Raw genomic sequence first — 22425 nt, forward strand, 5'->3', positions numbered from 1 at the left:
CAGACAAACTGACAGCGACCTTAAACACCCAGGTACAGAACGGGTCTTCGCAGAACTGAGGAGGAGGTTCTGGATTCTTCGCGGTCGTGCAGCTGTTCGAAAGGAACAGCGCTTATGTCCTGTGTGTCAACGATGGAGAGCCCAACCGATCAACCCCAAGATGTCAGATCTGCCTCCTGCCCGCCTCAGGTTGCGGCAACCCCCATTCTACTCAACGGGAATAGATTGTTTCGGTCCTATGCAGATCAAAATTGGACGTCGAAATGAGAAACGTTGGGGCCTGCTCTTCAAATGCATGACGACAAGAGCAGTCCATATTGAGGTCCTGTCAAGCATTAACACGGACTCCTTCCTAATGGCACTGAGGAGATTCATATCCCGCCGCGGGAAACCGGCCGAGTTGCTCTCTGATCAGGGCACCAACTTCAAAGGTGGAGACAGGGAGCTCCAAGAGGCCTACAAAGCTCTGCATCCTTCGCTGCAAGCCCAGTTGGCCGAGCAACAGATTGAATTCAGATTCAACCCACCAAGCACCCCTCATTTTGGAGGTTCGTGGGAGCGGGAGATAAGGTCCATCAAGTCCGCCATGACTGCTGCTCTGGGCTCACAAGTTGTCAATGGTGAAGTGTTGACCACCATCTTGATAGAAATCGAGGGCATCCTCAACTCTAAGCCTTTAGGCTATTCGTCAGCAGATGTAGCAGACCCTGACCCTGTTACCCCCAATCTGCTGTTGATGGGGCGGCCAGACCCCTCCCTGCCTCAGGTGGTGTACCACGACTCAAATCTACTCAGCCGACGTCACTGGAGAACCTGCCAAGTGCTGGCAGACCGCTTCTGGACACGGTTCCTTCACTACTACCTACCATCACTGCAAACGCGGTCCAAGTGGCAGGTGGAAACAGCCCCTCTACAGGTAGGCGCTGTGACCATGATCGTGGACCCACAATTGCCCAGAGCATCATGGCCTGTTGGGAAGATCACCAAGGTGTTTCCAGGGACTGATGGACTGATTCGCACCGCGGAGATTAAGGTCAGAAACCGTACATATGTCCGACCCGTGAGCCGTCTCGTCAGACTCCCTGCTGCACCAGAATTGTTTGAACAGTAATAAAAAGGTACAGCAAATTTGATTGTACAAATTTGGGGGCGGCTGTTCTGAAGATTAGTTCTTTTTGTTATTAGTTCGCTCGCCCACCAGAGGGCAGAATAGGATTCCCTTATAGTCCTGTGAGAGTAGAGTAACTGAAGTTGTGTTTTTCTTCCTGGTTTTAAGAAACGTTATTGAAAAGAGAGGAGGTTGCTCTTCTCATTCCATCCGAACTATTAACAATTCCTTGTGCTATCCCAAGTTATTGTGTGCGTCCAACACCAAAACCACACCCATCTGTCTGTATTAACGTGGATGGAATTCAAGTAAACTTCTAATTCGCAACTCCTCTACTGTCTTCATTTAACCCTAAAGTCTTGGGGGAATACAAGGCGAATATTACATTCTAATAGATGTACATTCTGCGATTATCAAACAAGATCGCCAGTAATCATTCGACACTCCAAAACAACTACACAGTGGAACAGTACTACAATTCCATGGATGTGGACGATAAGCTGAAACAAATCCACTTCAACGCCAGGAGTCTATACAAAAATTTTGAAAGCATTGACGAATATCTACAGAGCTTCAATAACAAGTTTGATGTTATTGCCATCTCAGAAACCTGGCTTAATGAAAACAAAGGAACTGACTTTAATTTGCACCGATACAACATTGCTGTGATATCACCGACCATCTTCCTATCTTCACAAACTACACTCCACGCAACCACTGCGTAAATCTGACAAAGACAGTGTACAAAAGAATCAGAACTGATCAAAACATTGAAAACATGAAAAAAGATCTCTAAACTCAAGACTGGAATCATGTTTACAATGCAAACAAAGTAGCTTATGGGTGCTTTGTGAATACACTTCAGCATATTTACGATAAGCACTGCCCGGTTAAGTTGACTCCCACGAGACAAAGAATGCAAAACAAACCTTGGATGACCAAGATGCTTATCAACGCTTGCAAAAAGAAAACAGCGCCGTATGAGTATTTTATCTCCCAAAGGACAGGGCCTGCTGAGGAGAAGTTTAAGAAATATAGAAATAAGCTAAACTCCCTACACCAACTTCGACATCAACTGATACAATGAACCCACTCAAATTGACAATATGTGAAATTCCATGACAATCAATGACTTTTGAATGATATGTGGGGGAAAAAAAACAAAAAAAAACACAAAAAAAACCCTGATAATAACTGGACTGTAACACAAACATGCTTGACTGTGAGTCCCGGGCTGTTGGGGGACGGGTATCGATAAACATTTGCTTTTTCCCGTCTTTCCTTTGTCTGTCATCGTCTTTCTTTCGGGCAAATTCCACACTCTGAAACTGTCAATGATTAGGATGATGATGACAATGACAATACAAATTCATTCATTCATTCAATATCAAATATATTCTTCTCGTTTTTCTTTAGCTATGATTTAAATGCTATTCATTTTATAGTGGGTGTGTTAGAGTAATACATTCGAATTTGTCAAAAACAAAAAGATCAGGTAGGAGTTTTATATCATAATACTGTCTTATAACTGATACTAATACCTTTATCTTTTAAGAGCTACAAGTCCTCATAGTTCCTTTTAAAACACAAAAATCCCCATTTGACAATAAACTGAGCTAATCTAGCCTTTCATAGTTTATGACCTATTATTGATGAATATGTAGCAGAAAATCAGAAAGTTAAAGGCTTATTTGAAAGAATTTTGAAATCCAAAATGTCCTCCCAATTCTGGTATGACCGATACATGCAATAAAATAAAAGAATACCAGTTTTGTGAGCGCATTCCGTTTTCCTAGGCAGTCAGTGGATTGGCGTTCCTGGAGAGCTGAGGGGCTACGAGGCCCTTCACAAGCAATACGGCAGGCTGCCGTGGTCCAAGCTCTTCGAGGAGCCTGTAAGACTCGCCAGGGAGGGCGTCCCGGTGCCTCCTCATCTGGGGAAGATTCTTTCCATGCCCTCTGTGAAAAGCAGAGTACAACATTCTTCGCTTTGGTACGAGAACAACGCGAAATAGTTTTGCAAACTTACCAATTTGCAGTCTTATTTTGGAACAGTCAAGTTTTTTGCAAGAGCAACAGCAGTCTTCTGAAGACAGGAGACATCATGAAGTTTCCTCAACTTGCTGAGAGTATGCAGATCATTGCCGAGAACGGAGCGGACGCCTTTTACACGGGACAGATAGCTTTGGATTTAGTACATGACATCCAAGCTGCAGGTAGGCACGCATCAAGACACAGATACGACTGCACGACTGACATTAGCAGTGATAGATGTTCAAATCATCTGGACTGGAAAGATTATTTGAGTGAGGCTGTAATGCTGCGGCAGAGGGGGCGGGACCAACCATCAATACCTCAATGTCACTTTTCTAGGTGGGACATTGGATATGGATGATCTGAGATCCTACAAGGTAAGGGTGATGGACGCATGGACAGTTCCTCTAGGGGAAACCCTGATGCACATTCCTCCACCGCCTGCTGGTGGCGTCCTGCTTGCCTTTATCCTCAAAATAATGCAAGGTTTTTGTCTCTTTCCCTCACTTAATCCTAAACAATTAGCCGTCCAAATAGTGGTCATGTTTGTCGTCTTTTTACAGGGTTCTCCTTCACACCACATTCCCTTGATGAGGACCAGAAAATTCAGTTCTACCATCATTATATAGAGGCGGTCAAATTTGCTAATGGCCTGCGAAGAAACATTTGTGATCCTTTCTTCAACAGCCATACGGTTAGAATTTGATCTTTCAAAATTTTCAGAGGTTACATGACTGGTGTCGCTGTCTGAGTGTATAGCATTTAAGCTAGCGGACTTTTGCTACGCAAGTAATTGGCTAACTTGCATAGCAAAAGTCCGCTAGCTTAAATACTACATAATGCTAATGTTTACAACAATTGGCTAACTTTGATATAGCATTTAAGCTAGCAGACTTTTGCTAAGCAAGTAATTGGCAAACTTGCATAGCAATACAATGCTAACGTTTACCAGATTGTTTCTCGTGCACACCAGACAGTATCTGGTAAACATCAGCATTATATAGCATTTAAGCTAGCAGACTTTTGCTACGCAAGAAATTGGCTAACTTGAATATGAAAAAGTCTGCTAGCCTAAATGCTATATAATGCTAATGGTTACAAAAATTGGCTAACTTGCATATAGCATTGAAGTTAGCGGACTTTTGCTACGCAACTAATTGGCTAACTTGCATAGCAAAAGTCTGCTAGCTTAAATACTACATAATTTATTTAAATGCTATAATTTATAGCATTTAAGCTAGCGGACTTTTGCTACGCAAGTAATTGGCTATCTTGCATAGAAAAAGTCCGCTAGCTTAAATATGATATAATGCTAATGTTTACAACAATTGGCTAACTTTGATATAGCATTTAAGCTAGCAGACTTTTGCTAAGCAAGTAATTGGCTAACTTGCATAGCAATACAATGCTAACGTTTACCAGATTGTTTCTCGTGCACACCAGACAGTTTCTGGTAAACATTAGCATTATATAGCATTTAAGCTAGCAGACTTTTGCTAAGCAAGTAATTGGCTAACTTGAATATGAAAAAGTCCGCTTGCTTAAATACTATACTGTATATATTTCTAAATTTTCAGAGGTTACATGACTGGTGTCGTAAAGCTACATTTAAAAACCAATGCTGTTTAGGGAGCAGACCTTCTGATGGACCCGGCGTTCATCGATCACATCAGAACTATGATTTCCCCCAACGGCACCAACCCGCCCTCATACTACTCCGACGTGAGGGCGCCGCCCGATCACACGGGAACGTCACAAGTGTCCGTGCTGGATAAAGACGGACTGGCCGTCTCGGCCACTAGCACCATAAACCATTTGTGAGGAGAGTCTTTTGAGAAATGTCCTCAATATAAATGTCGTCATCACTGTCTCTTGGTGTAGATTCGGAGGAGGTGTCTACTCCCCGCGAACAGGCATCATCCTTAATAATGAGCTGGCTGATTTCTGCGGGAGAGCAAACACATTGAATCCTGGTAAGCTCTTTGTGTGGTTGCTAATTTTTATCTTTTATGATACTTTTTACTAGGGTTGTCCTGATTGTATATTTTTGCCATAATATAATATATATAATATATTATATATAATATATAAACGGGGGAAGGAAGGTGGTGTGGACCCAATTGCAAGGAAACAAAAAGCAGCATGGCAGGTGGCGGTGAACTCAAAAAACGTTTTAATAATAACTAACCAAAAGCACAAAGTACAACCAAAAGGACTGGTGATCAAAAAGACAATGTTCAAACCAAAACTTACTTAATTGGAGGGACTGGTACACGAGGGCTGGGACAGGACTTGAAATTGACATTGACATAGACAATGACGCAACAAGGAGTGAAAAGAAACTGGGAGCTTATATACACACGCATACAGACAAGGGGTAACGACACAACGAGGAACAGGTGAGCACAGGAGGATGCAGATTGGAGGATACACTAGGAACAGGTGCCATTAATACAGGTAACGAGTGGAGCCTCGTTAAACGTCGTTAGAAGTTAGACCTCTTTGACAGCCAGAAATCTTGCTTGTTTGTAGGTGACCAAATACTTATTTTCCACTCTAATTTTGAAATAAATTCTTTAAAAATCAAACAATGTGATTTTCTGTTTTTTTTTTCTTTCTCCACATTATGTCTCTCATGGTTGAGGTTTACCCATGTTGACAATTACAGGCCTCTCTAATCTTTTCACGTAGGAGAACTTGCACAACTGGTGGTTGACTAAATACCTATTTGCCCTACTGTATATTGAAATGAATGAATAAATAAATATTGAAATGAAAGATTTTTAATAACACATTTAATAATTTATTTGTGTATTTAATTTTTGCACTCCTGGTCCTCCATAAGGGCTAGGGTTGTTCCGATCATGTTTTTTTGCTCCCGATCCGATCCCGATCGTTTTAGTTTTAGTATCTGCCGTTCCCGATTTTTCCCGATCCGATTGCTTTTTTTTGCTCCTGATTCAATTCCAATCATTCCCGATAATTCTTCCCGATCATAAACATTTTGGCAATGCATTGAGATAAAAATGAATAGAACTCGGACGAATACATACATTCAATATACAGTACATAAGTACTGTATTTGTTTATTATGACAATAAATACTCATGATGGCATTTACATTATTAACATTCTTTCTGTGAAAGGGATCCACGGTTAGAAAGACTTGTGACTTTGTATATTGTGACTAAATATTGCCATCTAGTGTATTTGTTGAGCTTTCAGTAAATGATACTGCAGCCATGCCCCAATGCATGATGGGAGGTGGATGTAAAACCGTGACTGTGCGTCATGCTACCATTGGATATAGCTTCTCTGCTTTGGGAAATAAGGTGTTAAGACAAAAATCACTTGCCACATTGCTTCCCACGATAATTCTAATCATTGGGAGAGGGATTGCAAGGTTTTAGCCAATTGGAGAAATGCTCCAAAGGCTGCCAAAATTCACTCTACTCATTTTGCGCTGCCTTTTATCTTTCTATATAGGTTAAACGGCGTCATTACAGATTGAGCGCGACAATGAGTGAGAGGGTCGTTCAGCGCATATATTAATAGCGTTAAATATTGTAAGGTGACACATTTTTGATAAATTAATTGCCGCCGTTATCGGGATATTTTTGATAACCCTACCTTAAGCCTAAACTAAAGACTCTGGATGAGTGTAACATATAATGTCTGTAACGTTAAATACAATTAGAAAACGATTTCATCAAAATATATATATTAAAAAAAAGCATGGCCGATATTTTTTTGCCGATTCCGATACTTTGAAAATGACGTGATCGGACCCGATCGATATCTCTAATAAGGGCCACAGGTAACACTTTAAAGTAGATTTTTTTTTTTTTCCCATAGTTTTTAAAATATTTCATGCCACTGACAGCTATAGATGTCCAATCATTTAAACTGGGAGGACTAGCAGGGCATGCTCATCCTTCAGTGTAAACGTTTATTCGCCCTTCCCAGTCTAAATAGATTGGATGTCTAGCCCCATGAATGGCAGCCAATGAGTGCCTTGTAGTCGTAATTTGTGCACGAGAGGGTTAAAATAAATCTTGGACTCTTCTAAATGTGTTATTTAGGTGAGCAGCCTCCGTCCTCAATGACACCAGCTATACTGGAATACAAGTCTGGAAGACTTCTTGTGATCGGTGGAGCTGGAGGAAGCATGATCACAACCGCGGTCGCCTTGGTAGTCATCAAATCTAATATTTTGTCGACTTTTAGGATGCTATATTTGCTTATATGTGTCTACCCGGTTCTCCACAGTCTGTAATAAATCACTTGTGGCTGGGGATGAGTCTAAAGGAGGCCATTGACGCTCCCATTGTGTTTGTCGACTCCAAGAACAAAGTGAATTTTCCTCCCGGGTTTGATCAGGTGATCAATCAGAATGCTCACAATAGCCCAAAATGATGGAACAAAACAGAAAAATCTAATTTCCTCTCTGCTTTCAGTCTGTAATCGACGGCCTCAGAGCTCTCGGACACGAGGTTGGACAAATGGAATATTTTTTTAACGTCGTAAACGCTGTGGAGAAAGAGGACAGATGCATCGTGGCTGAATCAGATGCTAGGAAGAAGGGAATGGCGGACGGATATTGACGTGGAATGGAAACTATTCTCACGTTGCCTTTAAGATTTCTTAAGGGATGCTGCCTGTACAGGTCAATCTAAAATTACAGCCATTCCAGTTTAAATAATGTTCTGAAGTATTTAAACTTTGACAGTTTATTAAGACAAATCTGTGAATATATACAAAAATCTTTAGTTTAATATTGGACTGAAATAGCTGCAACATAGTATATCCGTAAAGGATATAAAATGGGGCAAACAAGTATTTAGTCAACCACCAATTGTGCAAGTTCTCCTACTTGAAAAGATTAGAGAGGCCTGTAATTGTCAACATGGGTAAACCTCAACCATGAGAGACAGGATGTGGGGAAAAAAAACAGGAAAATCACATTGTTTGATTTTTAAATAATTTATTTTCAAATTACAGTGGAAATTAAGTATTTGGTCACCTACAAACAAGCAAGATTTCTGGCTGTCAAAGAGGTCTAATTTCTTCTAATGAGGCTCCACTCGTGACCTGTATTAATGGCACCTGTTTTAACTCATTATCGGTATAAAAGACACCTGTCCACAAACTCAGTCAGTCACACTCCAAACTCCACTATGGCCAAGACCAAAGAGCTGTCGAAGGACATCGGAGACAAAATTGTAGTTCTGCACCAGGCTGGGAAGACAATCTGCAATAGGTAAAACGCTTGGTGTAAAGAAATCAACTGTGGGAGCAATTATTACAAAATGGAAGACATACAAGACCACTGATAATCTCCCTCGATCTGGGGCTCTATGCAAGATTTCACCCCGTGGCGTCAAAATTACAAAAAGAACGGTGAGCAAAAATCCCAGAATCACACGACGGGACCTAGTGAATGACCTACAGAGAGCTGGGACCACAGTAACAAAGGCTACTATCAGTAACACAATGCGCCGCCAGGGACTCAAATCCTGCACTGCCAGACGTGTCCCCCTGCTGAAGTAAGTACACGTCCAGGCCCGTCTGCGGTTCGCTAGAAAGCATTTGGATGATCCAGAGGAGGACTGGGAGAATGTGTTATGGTCAGATGATACCAAAATAGAACTTTTTGATAGAAACACAGGTTTTGAATTCGGATGAGAAAGAATACTGAATTGCATCCGAAGAACACCATACCCACTGTGAAGCATGGGGGTGGAAACATCATGCTTTAGGGCTGTTTTTCTGCAAAAGGACCAGGACGACTGATCTGTGTAAAGGAAAGAATGAATGGGGCCCATGTATCGAAAGATTTTGAGTGAAAATCTCCTTCCATCAGCAAGGGCATTGAAGATGAGACGTGGCTGGGTCTTTCAGCATGACAATGATCACAAACACACAGCTAGAGCAACAAAGGAGTGGCTTCGTAAGAAGCATTTCAAAGTCCTGGAGTGGCCTAGCCAGTCTCCAGATCTCAACCCCATAGAAAATCTGTGGAGGGAGTTGGAAGTGCGTGTTGCCCAACAACAGCCCCAAAACATCACTGCTCCAGAGGAGATCTGCATGGAGAAATGAGCCAAAATACCAGCAACAGTGTGTGAAAAGCTTGTGAAGAGTTACAGAAAACGTTTAGCCTCCGTTATTGCCAACAAAGGATCCATAACAAAGTACTGAGATGAACTTTTGGTATTGACCAAATACTTATTTTCCACCATGATTTGCAAATAAATTCTTTAAAAATCAAACAATGTGATTTTCTGTTTTTTTTCCCACATTCTGTCTCTCATGGTTGAGGTTTCCCCATGTTGACAATTACAGGCCTCTCTAATATTTTCAAGTGGGAGAACTTGCACAATTAGTGGTTGACTAAATACTTATTTGCCTCGCTGTATATGGTATTTTTCCAGCCTAAAAGTCACACCTTTGTAGAAGTCACACCAGCCAGAAGAAAAGGGGAAAAAATATGTCACATGTGATTCTAAATCCCATTTTGGGGAGGTAATCTTATTCTTAGACCAAGAACAAAAATTGTACATTATAGTAATAATAAAATGTCAAACAACAGGCTATATAGGTTTATTCAGATAACCTTAGCTTAACATAAATAAATAAATAAAAAAATCTATCTTATTACGGAGCCCCTAAAGGGACATCGGCAGAAATAAAATTTAAGCAATCTGTTGCCCACCAGAAACTATCTGGTAAACGTTAACATTATACAGCATTCATGCTAGCGGACTCTTGCTATGCAAGTTCGCCAATTATTGTAAACATTAGCATTGTACTGTCTAGCATTTAAGCTAGTGGACTTTTGCTACGCAAGTAATTGATTAACTTGAACAGCAAAAGTCTGCTAGCCTAAATGGTATGTAATGCTAATGTTTAACAGATTATTTCTCGTGCTCACCAAAAATTATCTAGTAAACATTAGCATTTATAGCATTTAAGCTAGCGGACTTTTGCTATGCAAGTAATTGGCTAACTTGCATAGCAAAAGTCCGATAGCTTAAATACTATATAATTTATTTAAATGCTATAATTTATAGCATTTAAGCTAGGGTGACCATATTTTGATTTCCAAAAAAGAGGACACTCAGCCCGGCCTCAAGATACTTGAATTTTACTTCAAGTTCACTCAAAGATGCCTATATCACTTTAATATATTTAAAGTGTGCCCCCTCACTCTGGATGGAAAAATGCAGTTTTGAAAAGAAAAAAAAAAAATAAATAAAAAAAAAAAAAAAAAAATATATATATATATATATATATATATATAAAATGCAGACCAATGGAAATGTAGTCCAGTCAATACACATGCACACAGTAAGCTATGAGCCAACTAAACATTTTTATAAATTACTATCACGACAATTGTCCTTGATGAATTTATTCCCATTCAATTGATATTCTCATTCAATGTTCTAGATTGCACACAAACAATAACCGAAATAAACTGACAAACTATTCAACCAGCATGTTTCCAAACGTAGCAGTTCAAAACTACGTTTCCCATAATGCCTAGCATGGTTTAGCTTTACAGTCATACCTCCAACAGAAGTCAACAGTTGCCATTATATAGGTATTTATCGTAAAAAAAACTTAACTGGGCAGGCGTTGTGGCCAAATGGTCAACCCAGTAGATGGCGGTAATGCTTCATGATAGGGGTAAACTGCCAACAAAAACAAGAAGAACTACTCCTTCCCTCCATACTATTAGGAGCAATGTCATCGCAGGCATGCGCTGCCACCCAGCGGCCGGAGGGATTCTCTTCAAAATGGTCCCGTGAAAAATCACAAAAACCGGACATTTTTATGTATTTATAAAACCCGCCCGGACGACGAGGATACTACGTGAAAGTAGGACTTGTCCGGGCAAAAGAGGACGTTTGGTCACCCTAATTTAAGCTAGTGGACTTTTGCTACGCAAGTAATTGACTAACTTGAGTAGCAAAAGTCTGCTAGCCTAAATGCTATATAATGCTAATGTTTAATAGATAATTTCTCATGCTCATTAAAAACTATCTAGTAAACATTAGCATTTATAGATAATTTCTCATGCTCATTAAAAACTATCTAGTAAACATTAGCATTTATAGCATTTAAGCAAGCGGACTTTTGCTACGCAAGTAATTGGCTAACTTGCAAAGCAAAAGTCTGCTAGCTTAAATACGATATAATTTATTTAAATGCTATAATTTATAGCATTTAAGATAGCGGACTTCTGCTACGCAAGTAATTGGCTAACTTGCATAGCAATACAATGCTAACGTTTACCAGATTGTTTCTCATGCACACCAGACAGTATCTGGTAAACATTAGCATGATATAGCATTTAAGCTAGCAGACTTTTGCTACGCAAGAAATTGGCTAACTTGAATATGAAAAAGTCTGCTAGCCTAAATGCTATATAATGCTAATGGTTACAAAAATTGGCTAACTTGATTATAGCATTGAAGTTAGCGGACTTTTGCTATGCAAGTAATTGGCTAACTTGCATAAAGAAAATCTGCTAGCTTAAATGCTATATAATGTTTACAGCAATTGGCTAACTTTCATATCAAAAGTCCAGTAGCTTAAATGCCATATAAAGGCTAATGTTTACCAGAATGTTTCCGGTGTGCAACAGATTGCTTAAATTTATTTTATTTCTGTCAATGTCCCTTCAGGGGCTGCGTGCGATCTCACTCCAACTTTGCCAACTCTGCAAGTACGCCGACAGCACCCTTCTTGTGACTGTCGGTTTAAGAAAGACAGAAAGAAAGACCTAAGTCGCACACGCGTGTAAGTCGTAGGAGCAGCCAAATTATATTAAAAAAAAAAAAAAGTTCGACTTACAGTCCAGAAAATACGTCAGTTGTTTGTTTGTATACTGGAATGGGTATTGTAATTTGATAAGCTAAACCTGTGGCTTTTTAATTGAATTAGTAGGTCCAGGTGGTTGTTTGAAGGACCTTTTTGTTGATTTAATTGGTAGAAGAAACAGATTTTGAAAAATGTTGAAGTGCATATACTTCAAACTACCAACAGTAGACATCCAGTTCATTTGAACTGTGAGTACTGGCTGTGAATGCTCATCTTTCAGTGCCATTGAAGGTGCTAGACGTCCAACTCTTTTTGACCAGGAGGGGCTGCAAGCTAATTAATGATTGCTAGCGCTATCAGTAGCAACCAATATTGTTTTACGCTGTTGTTATGCTGTTTTACGAGCTTGGCCTATGTTTCTCTATAGATGATTAAGGACGAGAAAAACATAAGTATGAAAACAACAGATATACATAATTACTGTAATTGTTTAACCCTTTCTAATAGCATTATAACTTCACACATATAGCCAAAGTGGCATTGGCAGATATTTTTTATAACATTGTTTTGAATTTGGCTTGATTCATGTCTTTTGAACTGTTAACCACAGAAACATATCTGTATTTTTTGTATTTGAAATAGAAATGATCAAAAAAAACCTCTTTACATTACTTTAAAAACGATATTCTAATAAATACATTAGTAAAATACATCTTAATTGTTGTGGTTGTTCTACTTTTTTGAGCTGTATTTTTTGCTTCAAGCATACTTAAATACTTACTTAAGAGGACAGATGCATCGTCGCTGAATCAGATGCAAGGATACTTACATCTGATTCCATACTTTTTTTTGCTTTTCACAAAGAATCGAGACTGGTTCTACGTCCATATCTATAAAGAATTCAGGAATTTTCGTATTTATTCACGATTAATTTTTAACGTAAACAGCTCTTTGTGGTGATAAAGTTGCACTACAGCGGCTTAAAGACTATACTACGACATATTTACCTAAAATAAATACAAACTTCCCGTCTTTGCTGTTTTAAAAAATAATCGAGACTTTTACGTCCATATCTATAAAGAATTCAGTGATTTAAGCATTTATTCACAAGAATTTTCAACGTAAAAAGTTCTTTGTGGTGATAAGGCGGCGCCACAGTGGCTTAAAGACTATACTACGACATATTTATGTAAAATAAATGCTAACTGCCCTTTTTTTTTTTTCTTTTAACCAAGAATCGCGAGTAAAGTGACCTGTTAATGCCTCAAAATAAACAGGACGTGACCCCTATATGCCCTAATAGGAAAAAGTGAGCGAAAACTAATCGAAAATGACCTGAAATGCCCCAAAATGAACTATTTGCCTGGCATTGGCTCCCATTGAAAGCCATAGACGTCCAATTCGTTTGAACTGGGAGGGTGGCAGCGAATGAACATTCGTTCATTCGCTGCCATCCCTCCCACTTCAAACGGATTGGACGTCTACTAGTGATAAACTCATTCCAATTCATAGCAGAAGGATGAAAATAGCTTGAAATGTCATCGTTAGCCTTGTATAGCAAATTGTATCGTATCGTGATGTACCCAGAGGTTCCCAACCCTAATTCACAATATTAACAAAAAAAAAAACAGCCAAACTCCTGAAAAACTCTGAATAATTAAAATGTATCCAGTTTAATTTTCAGCAGATGAATATGTACACGTTTATCGTTTACCTTCAGGCAGCGAGCGAAGCAAATACTGACATAGTATTCTGTCGAGGCAAGTAACAGCATCAAAAAAACAAGATTCAAAAATAGTCATAATTTTGTTCCACGTATAATATAACATCATTGGTCCACGTGTGTAATCGTTTGATCTGGAAAATAAAACATTAGTGTTCTCTTATCGGTCGATATAAGAAATACAATCAGCAGTTCTCATCATCGCACAAGGGTAGGTCGGGGTAGCAGCCAAAAGGAAGAGAACTTAAAAAAAAAATAAAATAAAATATGGAGAGAAAAAAAAGCAGACATACAATAAAAATATAAATTTCTTTAAAAAGAACAGACACTCCAGGTGTGGGGGGGATAATATTTACGGTATTTTAAAAACACGTTTTCTGATTTGGCGGTTTTCTGCTGGTGGCTCCTGACTATCCTGAGATGTTTTTCTCGTCTTGAAGGCATTCCAGCACGTAATGGATAACCCGGTAACAGAAGATATACTGGTCCTGTTAAGCACAAAACAAAAGTCGGCATGTAACCTGTTATTCTTTTGAGTAATTATTCTGGATTACCTCTGTCTGGACCATTCCCTTTCGCTGAAGTCTCATGTTTCGTACCACATCCGATATGTCGAACTAAGGAGAAAAGAAAACATGAGCATTTTAAAAACTTTTCATGTACAAAAAACATTTTTTACTAACTTTTTTGCATGCCGACTGTCGCGATAATGCTCCAAAATCACTTCATTTATGCAGTAGGGGTGTGACAAAATATCGAAATGGTGATAAATCGTCAGGGGTGGCAGGGGCGGACTGGTAATCTGTGGGTTCTGGAGGATCACAGAACGGCCGGTGCCCTGGACGGCCGGCGGCCGCCATTTTTTTTATACATCACTGTTTTTATCCCCCTCTATCCTCTGATTATCTACAGTTCGCATCCAATCCGACAGGTGGCAGCGACGAGCGTTAATGCACAATATGGACGGTGGTGGCAAAAAAAGAAAAGAGAAGGGTGGCGCGGAGAAGGTTAGGGAGAAAAAAATGAAAGAAACTGGAGAGCGAAGCATTAAAATGTCATAAGTTGACAAATATTTTCGCAAGCAGCAGTCTGGCTGCAACGGCCACGTCGGGTAACAACTGCCCAGCCCTCGTCGATGGTGAGAGTGGCAGCTGCAGACGCTCTGACGTGCAGCCGGTGCAGGGAGAGAGAAAAGAAGAGAGAGGGGGTAATGATAAGCTGGTGGAAGTTCCCCAGACAAGCGCAGGGCAAGTAAGTAGGGATGAAGGTATACTGCTCGGTATACTGGCAATTGTTATCCACCACCGCATTTTAAATGAAATAAATGACAATTAAAGAGTTAGTGCCAGCTAGTCGATGTACCCGTTTGCAATCGTGTCAAGTTACAGTATGTGCTAGTCCTACTATCACTCTCCTAAGGAAAAAAAAAAAAAGCTGTAAAACAACGTATGCACACGCAGCAGCAATATTAATTCGGAAGAAATATAACAAAATATTGATAAAATGAATGGTTTTACTTTAAAGTTTAGGTAGTTAAATTGATATGATATATATTTTTAATCATTTATATATCGTTTTGTGTTCTGGTTAATACTTTCCAATGAAGGTTATGTATCCAGGATTTGTCTTGAAATGTTTATTGTATTTTCATTGAAATGTATTATTTGTATGGCAAGATTAATTATGGCAGGGGTCTCCAAACCGGTCCTTAAGGGCCGCCGTGGGGCCTGGTTTTTGTTTCAACCAATCGAATACAGACAGTTTAACCAATGAAGTTTCTGCTAAAACAAGCAGCACCTGATTGCAGTTAACTGATTACACTTGTAAGACACCAGATTGGTGTTGTCTTGTTTTGTTGGAATGAAATTCTGCGCCCGCTGCGGCCCTATGTAGAATACTTTTTGCTAGGGGTTGTATGTGTGTAACAGCTTTGCAAATTGTCAAAAGTGAAGGAAATAAAAAGCTTCAAAAATCACAATTACCTTGTTTGCTGTCTGTAAAGATGAGCAACTTGATGTTTATTGAAGACAGAACATGTCATACTAATAATGTAAAGTTAAAAATAAATAAATAAATAAATTTAAAAAAAAAAAAAAAAAAAAAAAAAAAAAGATAAAAAATGATACCGGTACCGGTCTGTCTCCCTGTCTACTCTAGATATACAACTAGAGGTGTGCAAAATTTCCGATTCTTAGATTATTCGCGATTCGGCCGTGGAAGATTCGAGAACGATTCACAAACATCCAAATTCTGATTATTGAAATATGCCAAGTTAAGCGGAAGTACAACACACTCAGCGCGCCGCACGGTCTTCGGGACGGAATGGAGCGAGAGTAGCTAAACATCATGCTTCTCATTACCCGGCCCCTCAGGTAATGCCAATGCTCAACTCACGGCTCTAGCTCAACTCATGCCAGGATATAAAAAAAAACACAACAACATACCTGACTGCTGCCGAAAAGCTGCTACAAAGTACAGCCACATAATGTTACGGTAGATATCATTTATATAGGACTAGATGCACTATAGATTCGGTAGCGTAAGCAGCATACCTACAAAAAGCTAGATGCGGGCGTTAGTAAACGGCCGCCATCTTAAAGAAGTACACTTCCCTGCAAGGCTGTTGTAGCGAACTTTCCAAGCAAACCTAATTAACTTTTTATCTAAAATACTCTTAAATCGGTAAAATATTGACTTGAATCTCTCTTTAAAATAGTTTTAAAACTTTCACATGTCGAAAGTAGACAAAATTTTAACAACTTTAACGGTTGATTCACAACATTAAATTGAATGTAGTTTAAAGCTGCTGATACAGAATGGGGACTGGAGTTTTTTTTTTATTTAATGTTATTTTTGTATATTTGTTTACTGCTATATGCGAACTTGGTACTGAAATAGTAGTTTGGTTTAGCCTGAGAGTATTTTTGAACAATTTTGGAACTAATGTACAAAAAAAAAAAAGGGGGTGCATCAATAATCGTTTTATAATCGAATCGGAGCCTCTGAATCGTAATCGTAATCGAATCGTTAGGTGCCCAAAGATTCCCAGCTCTATATACAACTACAGGATAGGAGGTCGTTATAGAAATGTCTCGATTGGACTGTTAGCAGTACATCTTGTTTTGTATATCTATGTGCGCTTGGCCTCAATAATAACGTATAACATAGGTCGTCGCCCATCACATTTGTTCCCGCAAATAATTAGCCCCCACACTAGAATGACTGAAATCAGACATCTTTGGACAGATTTTTTTACGGGGAAAAGGGAACCTGACGGGCCTACAACCTCGAAGAAAACAAAATCTATGCTACTTCCCAATCACTAAAGACCCACAAACTGCAAAGCAGTGGATTCTTGACCCATATGTGAATAAACTGTGTGATTTGAGCATTTCTGTGCAACAGGAATATCAGCTTGTAGAGATCGCAAATCACGGTGACCTTAAAAGTACATTTGAGACAACAATTCTACTTAGGTTCTGGATTAAAGTCATTTCGGAATATCCTGACATCGCTAGGAGAGCACTGAAAACCGTGCTACAATTTCCAACATTGTATCTTTATGAAGCGGGCTTCTCTCACTCTCCCATCTCGGGACCATCTCATCTCAACGAAACAAGCCCAGGCCTCACACTGATTCAGCGGGTGAGTTGTATTTTTCCAGCACTTAACACGACAGGTGCTGTATTTTTCTGTCGCACATTGCCGGTGTTCTGACAAATTTGGCATGCGCCTAACGTTAAAAGTGACCGCAAATGCAGCGATTTCAAAGTACACACTACAAACTTTCTTTAAAAAAAGGAATATTAACTTACGTTTGCCATGTTAGCTGCACACAACAACTGCACGCAGCTCTCTCACTTAATGCTGTTTCGTTAAGCATTGATTTATGCCATTTTTGTGTTACATATGTATGTTTATGATGTAAATAGTTTTTTAGGACCGTTGGATAACATTGAGAGTCCAACTGAATTAGGGCTGCAGCTATCGAATATTTTAGTAATCGAGTAATCGACTGAAAATTCTATCGATTAATCGAGTAATCGGATAAAACAAATATATTTTCAGGTGAAGAGCAATTATAGATATACATGAGAAAACAAGACATTTTATCATTTTCAGTCAATCAATGTCTTTATTTTTAATGTATATTGTTGAAAACAGCCAACAATTGCATCTCAGATGTAACTAGAATTTTAAAAAATGACTAATTCACTGCTTTCACTCAAAAAACCTTTAGATCTTATTTTTAAAAAAGTATATACATATAAATATATTATATATATATAAACACACCTAAAAATGCCTTTACGCTTGATAACACACATCACTTAAAAGTTAGGATTTTTTCCCTCGTTTTTCAATTGAATTTCTATTTGTGTCAAGCCATTTTTAAGTTCTAGTTAAGTTTTAAGTTAGTCTAAACTGTAAGTCCTGATAGGATTTTGAGTTTTTCACTGTTCAAAATAAATGTATGATACAGGCTGTATTGGAGCACATTAGGGGCTAGTCCTACTTGGTGTTTTATCCAGCAATGACTACTGAGCTAAAATTGATAGTTAGCATTATTGAGTTTTTATTTGACACCCTCATCACTCCACAACGCTATGTTATGTTAAAGCCTGTATGTAAGACACGTTAGCCACGCATCGATAGTGGTCTTAATTAATTGAAACCTAGCCCTCCGCAGGGCTAACGTAAGGTGAGCTAGTAGTGACAGTAACGTTAATCTTATATATTAGCGCTTAGCGCTCTTTATTAGCGCTGTATGGAGAAAAACACCTGTGACCTTTTTGTGACCCGCACTGGTTCCATCATTATTAAATACACATATATATAACAAAGTATATATAACAAAGTGCCTTTGGGCTATGTGTAAAAGAACAGCTGTGTAGCTATGTAATCATTATGTATAAAAGTACAGCTGTGTAGCTATGTATAAAAAGTACAACTATGTACTAAAGTACAGTGAGTTCCTTCCTTTGAGAATACAACAACTGCCTTCCACAATAAAGAGCCTAACCATGATTGGACACGACAATAAAGAGCCTAACCATGATTGGACAGGCAGGGTGTCTGCTGAGATCAGGGGTTGGCCCCTCTGTTCTCATGTGACATATGCCTATAAAGAGCCTAATCCCGCGCCACACTTTAGGGTCGGTCAGAGGATTTCACGCGTAGTCGCTCGGCTGGAGCTCCTTGATCGCTCAAACCAGGAACGTTGTGTGGCCCTCCGTTCATTGTCGACAGGTAAGAGCTTGATTTCAATATCATAGAGGAACTCATTGCGCTTTGGTGCGGGGATATTTTAGCTTCGACAACTAATTATCTAGCGCCATTGTTATGTGTGTTGATGTGTTTTTAACTGCTTCGTAAGGGTTTTTGACAATTCAGACCTAGCGTTGTAGTGATTCTTGATTTTGTCTTTGCTTGCTTTTGTGGGATTGTAATCAATTAAACTTCATTCATTCATTTATTTGCAATTTCTAATCAATAAACATTGTCTATTAAGCAAAAGTGTGCCTGTTGCTTACTCACTGCGAACCTGCTACGAAATTTCTTTCATCTTCCATAAAAGTGTGATCCGGAAATTTCGTAAAAAATTTCGTAAAACAAGCGCTTAGCGCTCTACTGCTTTAAGATGGCGGCTGTTTGCTAACGCAGCCCAGACGCGGCCTAGTCTGTCATTGTGCATCTAGTTCAACATACATGTGATCTCTATGAGACTCATTAGACGCTACCTGCAACTAACGTAGCATGTGCGGGCTAGTATTTAGCAACGTCGGCGACGTTTGAAGCAGTTGTCGGGTGCAGTAAGTTATTTTTTTTGCTTCTTCCTCTACGCACGTGACATCAGCGCGTTGTCCAGCATTAAAAGTAGTCCGAGCAAAACGTGATGCTTAGAGCTGTCAAAATAAACGATTACTCGAGGTGAATAAAATTACTCGGATCAGTTTTTAAACTCGAGTTACTCGAGTTGCTCGAGTATTTGTTTCAGCTCTAAACTGAATATACAAAAGGGCTTTTTTTCACCGCTACAAAAGCTTTGGGAGCAAAATTTTATAAGGGTGCAAAATTTGACAAAACACCGGTCCGTGATAAAAAGACCCAAATCTCACCGGTCCGTGGTGCAAAAAAGGTTGGGGACCCATGAAATAAGGTACTGTTTATGCTACAAAAATGGAAAAAAATAATAATAAATAAATGACTTGAAACAAAATGGCGGACGAGACTCCGGCATCCTAAAGTCAAAATCGCATAAGTCGGGTACGTCGTAACCCGGGAACTACTTGTATCTACATAAACCGTTGCAGCACAAACAAAAATTTTTACAGCACAAACAAAGCACAAACGATTGACAGAATTTTTAAGCAAAATGGGGGCTGGTTGACATCCGATTAACCTAAATAAACAATTGTTAATATCTCAAAAAAGATAGCAGTGCAAACGAAACCTTTGACATCATTTTTATATGAATTTGCATTCGATTGGGGACCAACTTCATGGAGGTAGCTCAGAGCCGTGCAACAATAATGATGATGAATAATGATACTTACATCTGCGTCTTTGCTGATGAGACCGAGGACGACGTCAATGCAAATGAGCGTTCCAGAGCGGCCGATGCCGGCGCTGCAGTGCGTGATGATGGGACCAGAGCGATGCGCGTGCCTCATGTATGAGATAAAGGTGAGCAGCTGCTCAGGCTCCGACGGCGTCCCGTGGTCGGGCCAGCCCGTGTAGTTCAGGTGCGTCACCAGCTGAGTTTCGTCCGTCTGAACGCCAACAATCATCAGGCGAGCTCATTTCTTACCGCTCTCACCGTTTTACGAGGTCCTTACCGTCACGTCTTTGACCTCCATGAGTCGTATAACAAAGTGATCCAGGTATTGATCTTTCACCAGCTTGATCTGCAGACGCTCGTCCACCATCTCGGTGCTGCCCGGCGAATCGGGCCAGTAGCGTTGGCACTTGACCTTGCCGCCCTCGATCTCCTGCGTCATCATGGCGACCACGTTGGCCTTTTGCTCCAATACCATCTGCCAGAAATCGCCCATGGTGGTGGGCAAAGGTCCCTGGCAGGCGATGTATGTAAAGTTCTCATCCTTCACGGGCATGTTGATGTGGTTGGCGTTGATGTAGCCGCCGTTTGTGCCGAGCACCACTCGTGTCGTGTCGACTGCCAGAACAAATGTACAGGAAAAATGGAATTCATTAGCGCTGGTAGTGTAAACTCATTGGTTGCCATTGACTGTGACCAGATCTGCTCTAAAAATTAGCTGTTTTTACACTAACTTAGGCAAATTACACTTAAAATGCTGAAACTAAGGAATGGTGAAACTTAGCTTTTTCAGTATTAACCAAAGACATGCAGGGTTGCTACTAACGCATTACTTGCAATCTAACGCGTTAATTTTTCCAAACCAATAATCTGATTAGACTTAGTTTTCTAAGTATCTTAGCGTCACCATTTTGTTATTTCCTCATAATGCATGTAGAATGAAGAATATGGTAGTCATGTACGAAGTGCATTTTGAATAGAAAATGTTAGAAAGGTTCCCACTACGTGTTAGTTTCCATGGTAACCGCTCATAGTTACTTCCTGCTTTGCTCTCAAGTCACACGCGCTAAGTGTTTTGGGACACGTGAGGATCGCGGATGCACATTCGAGCCAAGAGTCAAGAATCTGCATTGGACAAGTTGTCAAGAGTCAAGAATCTGCATTAGACAAGGTGATGATGCTGGAACTTTTGTTTGGTGCTGTTCCAGTGAGATTTACAAAGATGACTGCCTGAAGAAGACATCAAAATTCCCTCAATCCCTGATGATAGGGGGCTGCATGTCAGGCAAAGGCACTGGGGCGATGGGTGTGGTTAAATCTTCAATAAATGCACAAGTTTACATTGAAATTTTAGGCAGCTTTCTTATCCCTTAATTGAAAATGTTTGTCATTTTCCAAAATGACAATGCATCATGCCACAGAGCTAAAACTGTTAAAGCATTCCTTGGAGAAAGACTCATCCAGTCAATGTCATGGCCTGCAAATAGCCCAGATCTCAACCTTATTGATAACCTATGGTGGAAATTGAAAAAAATGGTCCATAGCAAGCCTCCGACTTGCAAGGATGATAAGGCAACTGCAATCAAAGAGAGTTGGCACCAAATTGATGAAGAATACTTCAACTCCATGCCTCAAAGACGTCAAGTTGTCATAAAAGCCAGAGGTGGTGCTACTAAATACTAGAGATGTGTTTTGATTGTTATTTCTTTGTTTGTTTCTCATGATTCCATATTTGCTTCCTCAGAATGGAGTGATTCCTGCACTTGACTTGCTCTATAAAAGTAACATTTACTGACCATCACAATGTATTTTATTCATTTCTTGTAGTGTTTCTAATGCTAAAGAGTTGCACTTTTGAAGTAATTCATTATTTTTTCAAGCTTTTCATCTCGAGTTTGTTCTACACGATAAAATGTCTGAGTGGGTGTTCGTCCCAGACTGGTGATTCCATACTTTTTGCTAGGGTTTGTATAATGTCTACCACAGTGATCCCTACACAACGAATTCGTGCGAACTCACAAGGGACAATATTCTTGTAGCGGTTCTTCCTCTTGTTCTCCTTCGTCTGGCCCACCAAACAGTCATCCAGGGGTTGAAGATTTTGAAGATTCTACCAGGAAATCGTCAGGAAAATGAGAGGATGGATGAATGCACGACTGAAAATAACAAGAGGGCC

At 39.7% G+C, this 22425-nt stretch overlaps 2 protein-coding genes across 6 annotated transcripts in view; one reads left to right on the forward strand and one right to left on the reverse strand.

Moving 5' to 3' along the window:
* Positions 1–7996, forward strand: part of LOC130905432 (glutathione hydrolase 5 proenzyme-like) — a 52331-nt gene extending 44335 nt beyond the window's left edge. For both annotated transcript variants that reach the window (XM_057818825.1, XM_057818824.1), the window contains 9 exons: positions 2905–3100; positions 3163–3323; positions 3481–3627; positions 3705–3835; positions 4771–4958; positions 5023–5114; positions 7224–7333; positions 7411–7521; positions 7599–7996. In XM_057818825.1, coding sequence (XP_057674808.1) covers positions 2905–3100; positions 3163–3323; positions 3481–3627; positions 3705–3835; positions 4771–4958; positions 5023–5114; positions 7224–7333; positions 7411–7521; positions 7599–7745 — 1283 coding nt within the window. In that variant the 3' untranslated portion in view covers positions 7746–7996. The remainder of the gene's footprint in view (positions 1–2904; positions 3101–3162; positions 3324–3480; positions 3628–3704; positions 3836–4770; positions 4959–5022; positions 5115–7223; positions 7334–7410; positions 7522–7598) is intronic.
* Positions 7997–13624: 5628 nt separating this feature from the next.
* ptpn13 (protein tyrosine phosphatase non-receptor type 13) overlaps positions 13625–22425 on the reverse strand; it is a 124518-nt gene continuing 115717 nt past the window's right edge. For all 4 annotated transcript variants that reach the window (XM_057818184.1, XM_057818186.1, XM_057818185.1 and 1 more), the window contains 5 exons: positions 22269–22359; positions 20530–20867; positions 20248–20463; positions 14245–14307; positions 13625–14178 (listed from right to left, as the gene is read on the reverse strand). In XM_057818184.1, the coding sequence (XP_057674167.1) occupies positions 14101–14178; positions 14245–14307; positions 20248–20463; positions 20530–20867; positions 22269–22359 (786 nt within the window). In that variant the 3' untranslated portion in view covers positions 13625–14100. The remainder of the gene's footprint in view (positions 14179–14244; positions 14308–20247; positions 20464–20529; positions 20868–22268; positions 22360–22425) is intronic.

This window comes from Corythoichthys intestinalis, chromosome 17 (genome assembly GCF_030265065.1).
Source record: "Corythoichthys intestinalis isolate RoL2023-P3 chromosome 17, ASM3026506v1, whole genome shotgun sequence".
NCBI classification, from domain to species: domain Eukaryota; kingdom Metazoa; phylum Chordata; class Actinopteri; order Syngnathiformes; family Syngnathidae; genus Corythoichthys; species Corythoichthys intestinalis.